At 41.2% G+C, this 16,437-nt stretch overlaps 1 protein-coding gene across 1 annotated transcript; it reads right to left on the reverse strand.

Annotated features, from left to right (window-relative positions):
- Positions 1–2,867: 2,867 nt before the first annotated feature.
- Positions 2,868–16,381, reverse strand: LOC308395358 (voltage-dependent calcium channel gamma-4 subunit-like). The gene is made up of 4 exons (XM_080880169.1): positions 15,752–16,381; positions 8,157–8,240; positions 5,589–5,729; positions 2,868–5,316 (listed from the first exon to the last, which is right to left on the reverse strand). Exons 1-4 carry the CDS (start codon positions 15,972–15,974, stop codon positions 4,760–4,762), a joined length of 1,005 nt encoding a protein of 334 aa, XP_080736295.1. The 5' UTR covers positions 15,975–16,381; the 3' UTR covers positions 2,868–4,759.
- Positions 16,382–16,437: the final 56 nt, after the last annotated feature.

The raw sequence follows: 16,437 nt of genomic DNA on the forward strand, positions 1-16,437 counted from the left end.
TTTTATTTGATTTTTGGTTGTTACAGATGAGACTGGAGGATAGGACAGGGAGAAAGGATGAAAGAAAGAGAGGGAGAGAAAGAAAAATAGAGGAGAGAAGAGATGGTGAGAAAGGGGGAAAGAAAAAAAAAGAAAAACAAACAAAAAACCTGGATCACCTGTATGGAGATAAAAAGAAAGAAAGAAGAGAAAACAAACAAAAAGAACAACATAATAAATACAACACCATCACAATAAACTAGCTAACAGTAGATAACAGTAGATACTAAATATTAAATGTTATTGTGCAGTACGCAAGATCGGCAGCACACAATGTGCTTTGAGGTAGCAGCCAAGAAAGGTGTAGTTTGTGTCTGTGAACCTGTGTGGATCAACACGCTTGTATTTAAAAGGTTTCTCCAAGTAACGATCTGCTAGGGAGTGTGGGGAGCCATAGCCCCGTCCCCCAGGGCATGAAGCAGGTATGGAGGAGATCCAGGCCCCAGAGTACGAGGACCCAAGGAGGACCACGGGCAACCGTGCCACCCTCCTGGGAAGAGCTGAGTAGAGCCCCAAACGAGAGGTCACCCAGCAGCCACGGAGCAGAGGCCAGAGGGGGTTGCAGTGACGTGCCCGCGGGCTCTGCCGGCAGCCAGCTGTGTCAGAGAGGACCGAGCCTCAGGCCCAGAGGCAAGAGGCCTGAGGGCACCCCACCCCCCGGAAGGGGCCCAGCCGGGCCACAGGCGCCAGGCCCCGCCAATCGGCCACCAGGATTGAGTTGGTACATACATGAGTGCCCATCCCCAGACTCTCAGGAACCACCAACACACCAACGTCTGAGGGCATCAGCCACCGGCAGGGAGTGTGGTGAGGGGAGGTAGGCCTTCATACCTCGGAGAGCCTGAGATGTTCCCAGAGAGGTGGAGTCTAAGACCGAACCTGACATATAGACACAGACGAACAGGCGCACGCAGACACAAACGTGCATTCCCACCCCCATATACACAAACAAATACTCGGCACTCACCCGACGTGGAGACAGACACAAATAGACACTGTACACACATTCACACTCACCAAACATACTCTATATCCCAGGTCCAGGTACACCTGCCCCCAGAGGGGCAAACCGTACCTAGACCCAGGAGATGATATTTATATCTTCAAGCCAACAACATGGTGTATGAGGCTGACCTTGTAGCAGTACCATGTTACAGCGCACAAAAATGATTTTTCTTTGTGCAGTCCCTTAAGTCAAAGCAATAAATATTGTCGGTTGATTAACTTTATAGGACCAGACTTTAAATCCTGAAATCTTATTCTATCCTTCCTGAACAGCAAGATACTACTGCTAACAAGCATGTTGGCTAGTCCTGCGACTGCATGGAGAGGTGACCCTGCCATTTTCCTCTCAATTACTGGAGAAGAATTTGATGGCGCCCAACAGGAAGGGGTGGGGGTAGAGAGAGGGGGGCATAGCTTTTTTATGGATGAAAATATCAGTGGGGGCTCATGGCATTCATAGGGCTTAACAGCTTGGGTGATGGCTGGAGAGAGGGGTGAAAGATGAATTGCTCAAATTCAGGGCTGGGATGGAAACCGGGTCATCAGAGCAGTTCAGCATAATAAAGATACATCACACACAAGCAGGATGGAAAATAAGTCTATTGTAATTCAAGGCATACCCTTGTCCACTTCAGTGACTTGAATGACAATGATAGCGGGGAGAGCAGGGACTTTACAGCGACTATACAGGCTCTCCTCTCATGGATCGGTAGCCTTAAACACACAGTGCAACCACTGTGACACCGATTTCCGAAAACCAACAACCAAATTAAACCGATTCCAGCTTCTGCTAAAAATACCCAACAGGGAAGCAAACCATGACACGGAAGCCTGACAAGCATGATGTACTATACCAAGAATGAGTAATTTGAACTTATACTAGCCCTTCCCGCACACACACACATACAAAACACCCATTTTACTCCAGCTCTTGTTTGGAGACAGGGGGACAAGCTTTTCAAAGTCTGGATGAGCATTTATGAGCCTGTTAGTTCAGTCAAGCATTAAGTTGGCTGATGCCGATTTCCTTTAACACCCTGTGGTTGGCCGCCTGTCTTTCATGCAGCTTCATAGTAGAACATAACAGGCCTATCAGCCCTGCGTCATTACCTACTTCTACGAGGAAAAGGCTATGAAAAATGACGGCATGCTGTCTCTTCAGACTGAGTCTCAGCTCATATTTTGCATTAAACCAAATGTGAAGACAGCTGAAAGTTGAGTTTTAGAATTTGTCTCCCTGGTGGATGAGCTTGACAAATTTGCATGGGGGTGGCCATGCTTACTAAGTTAATTATATCCCGTTGACACACACACACATACAAAATGTGCTCATATATAGTAGTCAAATTATCCCATAAGGAAGTCACAATTTAAATGGGAGATTGCAGTGTTAAAAACTCTCCATATATTTGTGTTAGCTAATGTTACCATCTAATGCTAGCAAGCTTGTTTAGCAAGCTGTATTCATGTCCAGTTTAATGCAGATGTGCATATACTTGCTTATTATATGGCAGCGATATGGCAGCCTCGCTTCTGTCAGTCTGCCCCAGGGCAGCTGTGGCTACAACCGTAGCTTGCCTCCACCAGTGTGTGAATGCGAGAGTGAATGAATAGTGGCATTGTAAAGCACTTTGGGTGCCTTGAAAAGCGCTATATAAATCCAATCCATTATTATTATTATTATTAGTAGTAGTAGTAATTAAATGGCTAATAAAAAAAAGGATTTCACCCCAAAAAGAAGCAAAAAATGGGTGGAAACAGACATTTTAATGACTCTAGTGAAATCTAGCAGACAACAATTGTTGTAGCTGCTTTTGAAGGAACAGATATCAATGAAAGAGGTTCAAAGAACGCCCAAACTCTAGGGTCCAGGTGGGTTATAAAGTAATCCACTCTATCCATTAGTGGTTTAGACACTCATCTAACACATGAAAGATCACCAGATTGAGACTGGGATTGGTTGCATCAGGTATAAAAATCTGCCAAATCAGACATGCCACAGACACAGTGCATGTAAATATAAGGAAGTCACTGAGAGACGCTAGCTAGCTAGTTCAATAGCACCAACGTCTATTGTGGTATTAGTTTGAAGAGAAATCTTTTTTGGGAAATTGCTTTGAGCATAATTAATAACTTTAATCCAAAACATTTAAGAGCATGAATGGATCTGTGGTTAACTGTAGTCATCATTGCTATAATAATGCCAAATCTATACAGTTAGACTATACAAAACAAAGTCACATTATTACATCCTCACACAAAAATCTTTATTGTTGTTTTTTGTTTTTTTGTTTTGAAAACCATAACTTCCCCAACAGCTGATTTTGATATGGATCAGTAATAATACAGAAATACTTAAATATGAGATTACAAGTGTCTGCAAGTGTATTTTTTGGAGCGTGATCAAAACTCTGTACCAGACAGCCCTCCCATAAAACCTTCCCCAACACAAAGAAAGTAAAGGCAGAAGCAGGAGTCCTGTTAGAGAACAGCAACACAAAGAGCATGATATAACCTATGCCTTTAAACACGCCAGCTGTAACAGTCTGTCTGGCTTAGGAAAGGAACTCATTTGTTCTGTACATCGTCCCTGAGCGAATGGAGAACAAACTACACAGGCAGTCTGTACCTATAAACACTGACACATTACACAGCATACTGGATGTACTGACATTAATATGTGCCTTGTCACTTTTAATATACAGTATATATACAGAGATCCATATTCATAGCACAATTACGCCATGGTGTGGTAGGCGTGTTTGAGATTCATAACACACACACACACACACACACACACACACACACACACACACACAACCCCGTCCAGCGATCTTAGTGAGGACCTTCATTGACATAATGCTTTCCCCAGCCCCTTACGCTAACCATTAAAAATGAATGCCTAACCCTAACCCTAAACCTAACCATAACCTAATTGTAACCCTGACACTAAAACATTTTGAGCCTCAAAAAGGCCTTCAAACTTGTGTGGACCGGGTTGTGTGTCCTCACAAGTGACTGTGGTTCTCACAAAAATAGTAGAATGCAGATTTCGGTCCTCACAAAGATAGCTAGACAGGAACACACACACACACACACATACGGCAACACATATTTATGACATGACTCATGTACATGGTAAAGGTTATTAAGACGCAATAAAAGTATTCAAATGGGCTTTGAAAGGCTTAAAACTATAAAAGATGTACAGATTGAGTTAGCACCATTTGTGTTAAGGTACAAACAAATACAATACGATTATATTCTGATAACAAACGGTTACATAGATCACTTTTGCAAACAAGTTTGGCAGGTTATTTTCATCTTAATCAAAAGAATTCCTTTTCTGAGACTAAAGGTTCAAGGCAACGTCATAAATGACTACCTTTACAGAATACAAGGACGGGCACATTTCTTTCTGTAAGAGCAGAATATTCCTTCCAGATTTTAAGCATTATATTTTTCAAAAACCAAACTCTTCAAATATTGCTACAAAATTGTGGCAACCACAATCATTAAAAGTCATTTTTCTCTCTCACCCATTGAAATACTGGTGTTTTTCTATCACAGAGGGATGTAAGAAAAGCAACTCTAAATTCGGACCTTTCATTGCTGCCGCTGCCAAAAACAGTCCTGGCGAGAAAATACCCTTTTCTCATCAACTGTAAACATCTAATGTGTACCATCAAGTTTATTGTTGGATACACTCCTGACCTCATACTGGAGTGGTTCTCCTGTTTCCTCCATCCTTGACATCTCTCTGGAAGCAGTTGTGGACTTGTAAAAACCTGGAGTCCCGCTCTGGGCTGTAGGGCCTTGCAGTACCACTTCCACCCTTCAAAGGGTCCCTGCTCAGGGAATAAAGGGATATACCGCCCACTGGCAAATTCAGCCCCAGCCCTGGTCCCCCCCCAATTCCTCCGCCAATCTTCATTCCCACTGGGGAGGGCTCACGGGATGGGTCACTTGACCTGGAACTGGAACGCGATCGCCTCCGCCTGTAGCGGTAACTTGGTATGCGAGAGTACGGCGAAGAGGATGAGGTGCTTTTGATGAAGTCACGTTTGGATCGGGAGCGCGTCTCTTTGTTTTTCTCAATATAAATGTTGACTGCAAGAACGCCCACTGACTCTGCTACAATGAAGGAGAGGGCACCGAAGTAGAAAGACCAACCATAGCTGTACTGGTTCTTCTTGTCCTCGTCTTTCTTGTCACTCGGGTCGCCGGCATTGCTGGAGATGTAGACGATGATGCCAATGATATTGCTCAGGCCTGAAGAGAGGATAAATGAGAGAAGGAATGCTGTTGTAGGAAAGGTCAAAACTGAGACTCTACATGTAAAGAAAATCAGTGTTTTTGCCATTGTCCTTTTGTGAGTGTGAGAAAGGTGCACTCTAATGACTTAAGGCATTTTTGAAGTGCACTGTATCTCAGAATAAAACCTGACCTTTTCCTTCTTTCACTCTCTTGCACTACACACGATCTATTTGTTGTCACCCTGGTTTTGATTCTTTATCTGTGGTACGCTGTTTGACTCGTCCTACCTGCAGCTACAAACAGGATGCCTGCACTGAGCAGGATGTTGTTCTTGCTGCTGTAGATGCGTCCAATTCCAACACACAGGCCACCCAACATCAGCAGGATGGTGCTGATAATTGGAAACAGGCTTGATGCACGAACTATACCTGTTTAGACGAGAGAGACAGAGAGTGTGAAAATGTCTTGTCAGCACAATTGAGAATATAATGTAAACTACTTCAAAAAGAAGATAACCACTGTAAAGTGGAGCACAGGTGAAAAATATATACCCCCCAATATTAGATTATATTACATACTGGCACACAGACATTATGTCTAATGGGTAAGAGAACTAACTAAAAAAGGACAACTACTACTGAAAGAAATACCATTAGTTTCACAGGTGTTTGATCCTAGACTACAGATACTACAGACCCAACTATCATACAGAGAAAACAGAGAAAACCCAAGCAATCAGATGACCCCCTCTGAGCAAGTGCTTTGGCGACAGTGGTAAGGAAATACTCCCTTTTAACAGGAAGAAACCTCTGGCAGAACCAGGCTCAGAGAGGGACAGCCATTTGTCGCGATCATTCAGGGGTGGGCGGAGGGAGACAGGACAAAAAAACACTTTGTGGAAGAGAGTCAGAGATGAATAATAACTAGGGATTAAATGCAGAGTGGTGCATAAAGACAGGGAGTAAAAAGGTGAGTGGAAAAGAAAGTGCATCATGGGAACCACCAGCAGCCTAGATAGAAGCAGCATGACTAAGGCTCACGTTATACAGCACTCACTATAAACTTCATGAAAAAGGAAAGTTTTAAGCCTAATCTTGAAAGTACAGAGTGTGTCTTCCAAATCCAAACAGGAAGCTGGTTGTGCAGAACATGGGCCTGCAGCCCGAAGGCTCTGCCTCCTATTCTACAACTTCCTGTTTAAAATATGTCAATCACTATGTTTCTCATCCTTTGTTGACCTTCTTTAACTTTTAGCGTCCCTCACTTTGTCAGACAGGTTCCAACTGAGAAAGGGATTTTTGATTAAACACTGGTGAAGGCTAGTGAAAATGAACTCAGCTTTCCAACAAATGTTCAATAATCTTCTAGGGTCCATACAACCTGTGTGCAGGCTAAAAGTGATGAAAAGAATGATTGACTGACAATGACCTTATGTGGCTGACAAGTTTAGTTTTCCACTAAAAAGTAATTCACTCATATTTCCAAGGTCCTTACTAAAACAGTTCAGCTAATCCATCACCATCTCATCAGTTAGAATCATTTTTTAATTTTTTACATTTCACCATTTCATTATTGCTTTAGTGAGCACCACATGAGGACTTAGCGGAACTGCTAACAGTAACAGTGGTTGTTGCCAAGGCCTCTGTTTTGTCTTGTCTTCTTTAGTCTGCAGGCTCTCTCTCTCTCTCTGCTTTGAGTGAGTGCAAGATTACTTACAGGTGCATAGAGTCTGAACAAAGCCCCACTGACTGTAGCTGCTGAAGTTACCTTTAAATGCTCACTGCTTAACACCAGAACATTGTCTGTGCTTCAGCAATCCTTTGGTTGATTGCAGTCTCACTTGCCAACCCAAGCCCAAGCCTTTAACACATTTTCTAGTCCAAAACTACAAATCCAAGTCTAACCCACAGGCTAGGCAGCTATACTGTAAGTTTTTATTTTTTACAGTTACTGCAGTACAGCACCACACATTAGTAAAATAACTGGAATCGTTTATTCGCCTTGTTTTATCATCAGAATTTAAACCGATACAATTTATCTTTTTCCCGCAAAATATAGAAATATAGTAATTTCTCTTTCTAAATGGTTTCAGTTAGCATATAGGCAAAAATTGTGATGGGTATGTTTAAAATAAAAAACTGTTTAATACTTGAATTGATGTCCAACACTTAAATGCCACTAGAGGGAATTTGTGAGCAGCCTAAAAGCTGAATAAACGGCAGTAGGTGACACGCCCTGCCAAACAAGCATCATTACTCTTCCACGAGTGAAACAAATGAAGTGAAATAATGTCCAGTGGTTCAGCGCATAAAGGTTTTTACAGATACACAGTCCAGCTAGCATATTCAGCTGCCTTTAAAAAAAAAAAAAACATAACCAAGTGATTCCAGAATAAATTTTTCTTGAGCTTATTGAAATTCATATTGTGGACAACACACGAAATGGTAACAGTTGCCTTGAGGCACAGAGCTGATCTGAAACCTGAAACATAAATAAATATTCAGTAAAATGATTAAATGCTCTGTAATTTTCAGTGCATCTGTTTGTTTATTTATTTTTAACAAGGGTATTAAGCAAAAGGCCAAGGCCAAATATGAAATCTGCTCTCATGTGGCCAAAGTCTGGCTTGTTTTGGACGGGCCTTATTACTCGGCACACAACACACTTCATTATCTCCATTGCTCCAATTGCTGTCATGACATCAGGCTTTTTATGGGAAAGGGATAGACATGCCATAACACATTAAGTAGCCTGGTAATAACTCTATCACATTCAAGAAAAAAAAGAAGGAAAGAGCAGGGAGAGAGGGATTAAGTGTTGGAGTGTTTGAAGATGAAGCGGTTGCAGTGACTTACGTAAGATGTACTCTGAGCTGTCTGTATCGTAGTCGTTATCCTCTGGAAAATGATTGATCCGAAAACAGCTTCCTTTGTTGATACCTGTGCAAAAGCCAAAAACACACTGAGTGTGAATGTGAATGTGACTTGTGGCAGAAAGAGTCTGTGCAGGTTCGAAACTACAAAAATTAAAACAGCAATTTGGGTCTTCATGTTGAAAGTTAACACGAGAAGCTCAGAGATAAAAGGAGCCACACATCGACCGTTCACTCGATCAGCATGCAACTTTTATGAACCTGAGACAAATATGTTGCAGAAAGCTAAAGTCTATTCTCGGCAAAGTATATCTAACCGGGAGCAGACATGTCCTGTTTTCACCCATAACCATGTCAAAAACCATTTGAGGGCAGACCACTGTGGATCTGAGATTCTGAAGTTCCCAAGCCCTCGGGCACCTTCTATTCACCCAAGCTCTTCACTGAGAAAATCTTCCCTCCACTTTTAAGAGAATAAAACATTGGAGCATTATGAATATTGAAAGGTTAGACTTTGAATTTAAAGTCTGGCTCTTGAATTTCCTGCCTGAACTTATATATTAGAATTTATTAGAACTTAAATCAAATACACACAGTATCTTAATCCAAGAAATCAAACCATGCCTGTCGATTGTCAGCCCTGTCCCGTTTAATTCTGTAGATTTCAAATTGCTAATGTGAATAAATGTGGAAGAGTCGTCCAACATGCCAATATTACACTACAATTAAGGGGAAGAGATGAAGTACTGATATTCTATCCTAGTTCACATGCAGTAGATTCTTGAACTCAGGCATAAGCAATCAAGTGACATCTACCTTGTAGAACATGGGTGCATGTAAACAGTCCATAAGGAAGAGCAGCTGTTTTAGAGGGAGATGTTTCTAATCACTATTTATAATCCAAAAAGTCTGTCACTATTCAACATCAATTCTCCTTCACTTTGCCTGGCAGGGCGACAAAGTCAATAAGATGTGAGTTAACTCACATCTTATTGACTTTTCCAAACTTCAGCTATGCCAGTTGCTTGCTGTCATAGCCAATGAATCTGATCGCGATGGTGTCATCCCCAAGAGCTCTGTAAAGGATGGAGGATTGTCTTTCTTCCCTTCAAGTTGCAAATTTGTTATGACAGTCTTATTCCAGCATCCATGGCAGAATTGTTTAATGAGATGTTTTTCAGTTTTACAGGCAAGAATGTCTCATCTTTTGACAACAATTCAATGTGCACTGTAGTCACTGGAAGTAGGCATAGGGGCTTCCACTGGGCCCGTGGAGTGTAGTTAAGAATTCAGCAACGAATTCTTTTCTGCCTTGAACACTGGCCAAGTCCGAGTCAAAATACTGTAAGCAAAGAAGTCGGCGTGGCTTCAGGAGTCAGATCTGTTGATCACATCAGCTTAAAGGGACAACAAGCTTTCAAGAATACACCCAGTGACATCCACTGACAGACCAGAATCACCAGGAAGTAATTCACTGTGAGCTTCTCATTAGTTTTCATCAGCTTCATCGCTGTTTTTTCCCCCTCATTGCGAGGCATCAATGTCTTTGACAACTCTTTGCATTTCAGGTGTTTTTTTTAAATCAGTCTTAACTCTTTAAACCTCTTCAAATACTTATGCATTTCCTAATCTGTTTTTGTATTTGTATCACCACTAACAACTAAATAACTAATAATCATAGAAAGTTGCATCCACCTCTAACTGTAACACTCCAAACCTTATGTGCAATCATTATGTACATTTTATAATATGTAAAATACCTCATGTGAGGTGCACTTTTCGTTACGTTACATAGACATACACATAGCCTCTAAATAAATGCACTATTAAGTGCCAAACTCACTATAATTTACTATAATACATCAGTTAATCAGTTAATTGTGTTTAAATATTGTACTTTGTATTCCTATCCTGTCTTTATATTGTATTGTATTGATATTATTTAAGCCTTTTTTCTTGTACCATATGAGGGAGTATTGTCTTAATTTCATTACACTTGCATGATGACGATGAAGAGTCTTGAATCTTGAATCTGGAATGAGGTGCCTTTGATTTGCAGGCACTCATTAACTGTTACTGAACCTTACAATATCATAGACCAGCGTATGGAAATCTCCACCAGGTAGCTTTGAAGCCGGTTTTCTGCATCTACAATCTGTTATTCAGTGCATTCAAATGCACTGTTGCAAATACTGGGAACAGGATTTCCACTAATGTTTGAGCATTTGTTATTAGTTTGGTCAGGAGTGAGTTGAGGGTTAAAAATCAAAATCAGCACGAACACTGGCTGATTAGCTGCAATCACTGGCTGCTTCTTCTATGCCCAAGTGGCTTTACGCATCCTCAAGCTAGATCACGTTTCTATGATCGACAGCTCATTCAGATGGTTCATACATTTTTGGGATGGAAATGTTTTATGAGGCAGGACATGCACTTAGACAACGTGACACTATGAGTGCAAAGAAAACTTCTACGTTTCACATTTAGAGCTTATGTCAGTGTTGCCACCAGCGCACGGTTTTGATGTGCAAAATTTATGATTCTTAGGGTTAATTTCTGAGACAGCTGGGAAAGAAAATTAAAGTCAGGCTGTGATAAAGTGATGAAACATCCCTAACAGCCCAGATTCAGTCTGTTGGCTCCACGCTCTTAAATTCACTCTTTCAGTCTCTTTGAACACCCATTCTGTCTTTTTCTCTCTCGCCACAATCATGTCTGAATAAGCCACTTCACTTCCATTTTCTAAAACCTCTTTATCCACTCAGTTTTCTTTTCAATTTTTTTGTACCAAGAAAACTTGTTAAATAAGATTACTGTGTTACTCTAATGTATATTTGTTATATTTGTAAACATACTATTTTAGTGACACTGGATCAGTTTTTTGAGTGTGTAATCCAAAAGGTCTAAGGAGCAACAGGTGTAGAATATTAAAATTTCATATATAAAGTACACATATGTAGGGTTACAGTTGGATGTATAGCCCAGGAATGTTATATCAGTGTCAGAAAATTCAAAAATCAATAACATTACTATGATTATATGGCTTCTAGACTGAACATACAAGTAAAAAAATAACAACACAGCTGACAGCTAAAATGTATTATAATAAAAATGAAATAATCTACTCCACTGTGTTGCTTAATCCATTAGGAATCATTAAGAATTGATGACCTACCCTATCCTCCATTGCATGGGGAATTTCCCCCATTCTATTTTACTTAAATAGCCCCAAAACAGTTTCCTCAAGGCACTTTACACTGTAAGGTCAAGACTACAACAATCAGATGACCACCTCTGAGCAAGTGCTTTGGCAACAGTGGGAAGGAAAAACTAATTTTTAGCAAGAAGAAACCTTTGGCAGAACCAGGCTTAGAGAGGGGTGGTCATTTGCCACGACCAGTCAGGGGTGAGGGGAGGGAGACAGGGGAAAAAAAGCCTAGACACACAGAGGATTCCGGGTCACCTAATCCAACCCTAACTATATGCTTTATCAAAAAGGAAAGTTTTAAGCCTATTCTTAAAAGTTGAGATGTGTGTCTCCCGAATCCAAGCTGGGAGCTGGTTCCACAGAAAAAGGTCTCAACCAAAGGCTCTGCCTCCCATTCTACTTTTAAATACCCTAGGAATATCTGTGTAACACACATTTTTGGAGAAATGGGGCAGGGATAGCTCAGTAGGTAGGGTGGTGGCCCCCATGATCGGAAGGTCGGGGGTTTGAATCCACTGAACGACTACCCTGAGGTACCCCTGAGCAAGGTGCCGTCCCTACACACTGCTCCCCGGGCGCCCAATGGCTGCCCACTGCTTCACAGAGTGAATGGGTTAAATGCAGAGAGGAATTTCCCCACGGGGATTAATTAAGTATACATTATTATTAAATGTTCAGCCAGTTTGGGAATTGTTTTGTTCAGCTACAGGGGCTGTGTTTCTCAGGCCATAGTTTTAACTTCATTAGAAATGGTTTTTTTAGTGTGCTTTGTGTAATATTCATATTTTATAATATTGTTCCTCAGCCAAACATCTGGGAGAATGAAAGTCATCTTTTCACCTGATATTTTGGTCTATCCACAGACAGTCATGGTGTCATGAATAAAATCAAAAATCAAGAATCAGGTGCAGTTTAGAGCTAATTCCAAGGTGTCCAGTCTCTGCACGTTATGCATCCAAGCTTATTCATAGCTTTGATCCATCCTGTGATCAATCCTGGCATGTTTTTAAGAGAGTTGTGAGTTCCAAATCGATAGCATACATTTCTGCCTGTTTTTTAAACTGTTGAGGCTCAGATATAAAACACTTGCATTAAAGCTGACAAAAATGTGTACGCTAACTTTTTCCCCCCAGACAGAACATTGATCTGGAATCAATAAGGGAAATGGACCTACAGACACAATCAATAATGACATTTCCTTCAATAAAATCTTACCAATATCCAACCTGAGCTCCCCCCTCTGTATGTTCACTGTGGGGACAATACATTCACTGTGGCAGTTAGGTTAGACTTACTCCAAATATGCTCGACCTCATCTCAACAGAGTAAATTTATCTTGGTTTCAAAGAGCTCCCAGCAGCTTCTTTCTATGTTCTTTAGCACCAAATAAGTTTTTTTTTCTTGACCATAACACATTTGCCCATTTGTCTTTCACAGCGAGACTGTGCAAGTATCACAGTGTCTTTGATGTCATTTTAGGAGGACAGCTGCTGTGGGTGTGATTTTTGGTATTTTTACGTGGGTCCCGATTACTCCTGACACTGTGAATCAACAAATTATTAGCTGGTTAAAGATCTTGCGCTGTCCTTTCCTTCTGTCTCAGTCTGAATTTTTCCTTTCTCTGGTCCATTCTTTGTCCATTTTAAATATGTTCATACACTTTCACAGGTTAATAGTAAATCACAAGTGTACTCTTTTCCCCCCCAGTGATTACAGAATTTAACTTGTCAGCAGTCACAGGTGGATTCAGTTTTGCTGTATTTGGTTCATGTTGTTATTTTAGTGCATTCTTTCTAAAGTACGTTTTTGGCTATTCATAGGTGGAAGCACTCTTCTTGTCAACTTTTAAAAAAAAATTAAGAAGTGATATAACTTTAAATCTTTTAACAAGTTCAGAACGGTACATTCACTGCTATGGTATAGTTGATTGTATGCATATAAATCAAACATTTGTGAAAGTAAAATAACCATATCAATATTTCATGCAGCAGCAGTAACAAAATGATCAAGGGAATGTCAGGAGAAAAGAAAAGAAAAGAAAAGAAAAGAAAGCTCACTGGGGGAGGTATCTCCCAAGAGCCCCTGTGTCTGAGAGAGCAGGGCCCATCTTTTATTGCTCAGCATAGCTTCACCATAGCAACCTCCCCCCAGCAACCCAGAATCACATTTCTAGCTCTTCTCAGAGGACGCCTTTGACATCTTACTAATGCATTCATCAGCCAACACACACGCACGCACACACGCGCGCACACACACACACGCGCGCGCGCGCACGCACACGCACACACACACACACACACACACAAGAAAAACAACCCTAACCCTCATCACCACATACAAAGCCACATAACAGTTAACTAACCTTTCATGACCTGCATGAACTGAAAATTTAAAGTCAGACCAAGTGTTTGCTTGAATCTAGCGGTGAGTCCCTAAGTGTGAGTTCTTTACTTATTTCAGCATGACTCCACTTGTATTCCATTAGAGTTCATTATCCACCAGTGCTCACCTTCATCTAACCATCAGCTTGTTCTACAACACAAGGCACTCATAGATGTCTGTTTGCTACTCTTTGCAACATTAGCCAACATCTCCTGAGGCTCACCCAGCATCTATGCTGTTGAATTTACTTAATAAAACAGGATAGATTCCTTCGAATTATACACTAAGTTGTAGAAACTGAGAGACTTTTTTTTTTAACGTTTCAGGAATGCATTTAGTACTACCGTTTTCAAGAGGCTGTATCCCAACTGACTGGACATGTTGAATTAGCCTGGGTTTGTATGCAGATATAGAGGTGTGCCACTAGATAGACTTACACAGTATTGCAGCAAAAATGCTGATGTTCTCTATGCATGAGAGAGAACAAGGAAAAGAGCAAGATAAGTTGTGTTACTTTCAGTTCCAGGTCCATGCAGGTTGTAACACCCTTCTAATATTTTAAGCAGGAAATGAGAAGATGGTGCAGAGGGAAGATGTTTAGAACAGCGTGCACGTCTGCTTGAATCTCTTAGGAAGATTGAGAGAGGGAACATGTCTTTTGAGTAACAGGATTACAAGAAATCCATAAATAGCCAGGCTTTAAAAAACAAAACAAAACATGAAATTCCAGTAAAAGTAGTAATGGTAATGGTTGGTGCTTGGAGTGTGAGTTCAATAATGGCTGTATTCATCTCCACACAAGACAGACGCCTGGGTTCTGGGAAAATGCCTTGTCTCTTAGATCCCTCACCCCAACTCTTTGGAAAAGGCACTGTACCCCAAGTTGTTCTCCAAGTTACTGGTGGTAGCCTGCTTTGCAGCTTTGTAAATACATGTGAATTATGAAACGCAGTAAGGTACTTCGTCATTGACGAAAAAAGGCGCTTTGTTTGACGGAGCATTCTTCTATTGTTGTGAAGAATTTAATTGTTCTTCAGGTAAAAGAAAAAAAAAATCATTAAGACTGAGAATTTCAGAACCAATGGTAATGGACAGCGCCACAATCGAAGACGTCATTGGTGACTACTTCCGCGGATCAGGTGATTGTTTGCGTTTATTTTAAGTCTTTTCAAGGAAGCGGTCCGATGGACGGTGGATAGGTGTGCCTAAACATTAACGACCTTTTCTCACAACATGGAAAGGCGATCAGGAGCGAGATGCAGAACAGCTGAGGGAAACAACAAAATTCCCTGAAACAACAAGTCAGACGCTCCTCGGAACAGATTAAAACAAAGTCTAATACACCGGAAAGCGCTGCGCCCCCTCTGAATGCGAAAACTGGGATCATTCTTCCATGCTCTGCCATAGAAGCAAACTCACAGCATTAAATCGTATTCGTGTTCAATCCATCATCTCTCCGCTCTTTCCCTTTTCAGTGAATGTATAATTTACCTTAAAGGGGGGGAAAAGATGTAAAAGATTCGTTACGCACACACAACTCCTCCTTGGTGCGCAACACGAAGCTCTTTCACTCAGATTCTCGTAGAAAATATAATACTTGTGTAAATTATTAAATTATGTTTCATGTCATTCCATCAAAAAAGGGAGAATTGACTCTGATAATAAAGTTCAGAATCAGCATACTTTATTAATCCCTAAGGAAATTGTGTTAAATGGTTTGTTATAATATCACACAAACTGTCGCAGGTTCCAAACAAATGCGAACTTTTTTAGAAATTAGCAACGTTTCTGGTCTGGTCAGGTGTTCAGACTCGTTGACTATTTAATTAATCTCTGTGCACACCGTCACCTCCCCCACGTTAAAGCAAACATTCGGAAGAAATCAGGTGGCGCAACAGTGAGAAAATCGTTCATAAGCAGGCGAAATAAAACAAAAAAAAGTTTGGAAACTTACACAGTCACTGCACAAGGTACCAGACTTTGTTTACCTTCGATGCAGCAAATCCTCCACAGCCCGGAGTGCGTCAGGTCCCCTTTGACTTTCTTGGTTTGCATCTGGGTTTCGTCGGTTGTGGCATTAGTTGCATTGCAAATATAGGCTCGGGAATAAAGCCAGTAGTCGGTGCCGATGGCGATGGTCATGAGGCTAAAGGCGACGAAGGCCCCCACAATAGCCAGCAAAGTCTGAACCCCTCGGTCACACCATGCCATGGCGTCTCATAATGTGAAGATTCTCCACAGCAGCTTACGCACACCGTGAGGAGCGCACGGTACCAGTGATCATGGCTTGGGGGGAAAGGACTTGCGTGTCGATCCTCGTTTTGCTTAATTAATGCTCCACTTTCTCCCAAACTTCAATCGGACTTCAAACCAAGTTGCAGAGATTGATCGACCACAGCTTTCGTTTAATTCCTTACAGTGAGCTGGTGGTGTCTTCAATCCTGCAACAGGTGGAAATTTAACTCAAAACACACAAAAAAGAAGAAGAGAAAAATTCCTCGAACAAGTGCACTTCTTTTTTACCACAACATTTTGTAAATGACGTTTATAACCGCAGCATACATACGGATCACACACGGCTCAAGCTTCTTTACAGCTCAGTGTTCAAAATAAAACTGGTCGGTTTAACAATGGACGCAGCATCGCTCTTCCAGACCACACCTATAACGGATCT

The sequence above is a fragment of the Rhamphochromis sp. 'chilingali' genome (assembly GCF_963969265.1).
Source record: "Rhamphochromis sp. 'chilingali' genome assembly, chromosome: 4".
Taxonomy (NCBI): domain Eukaryota; kingdom Metazoa; phylum Chordata; class Actinopteri; order Cichliformes; family Cichlidae; genus Rhamphochromis; species Rhamphochromis sp. 'chilingali'.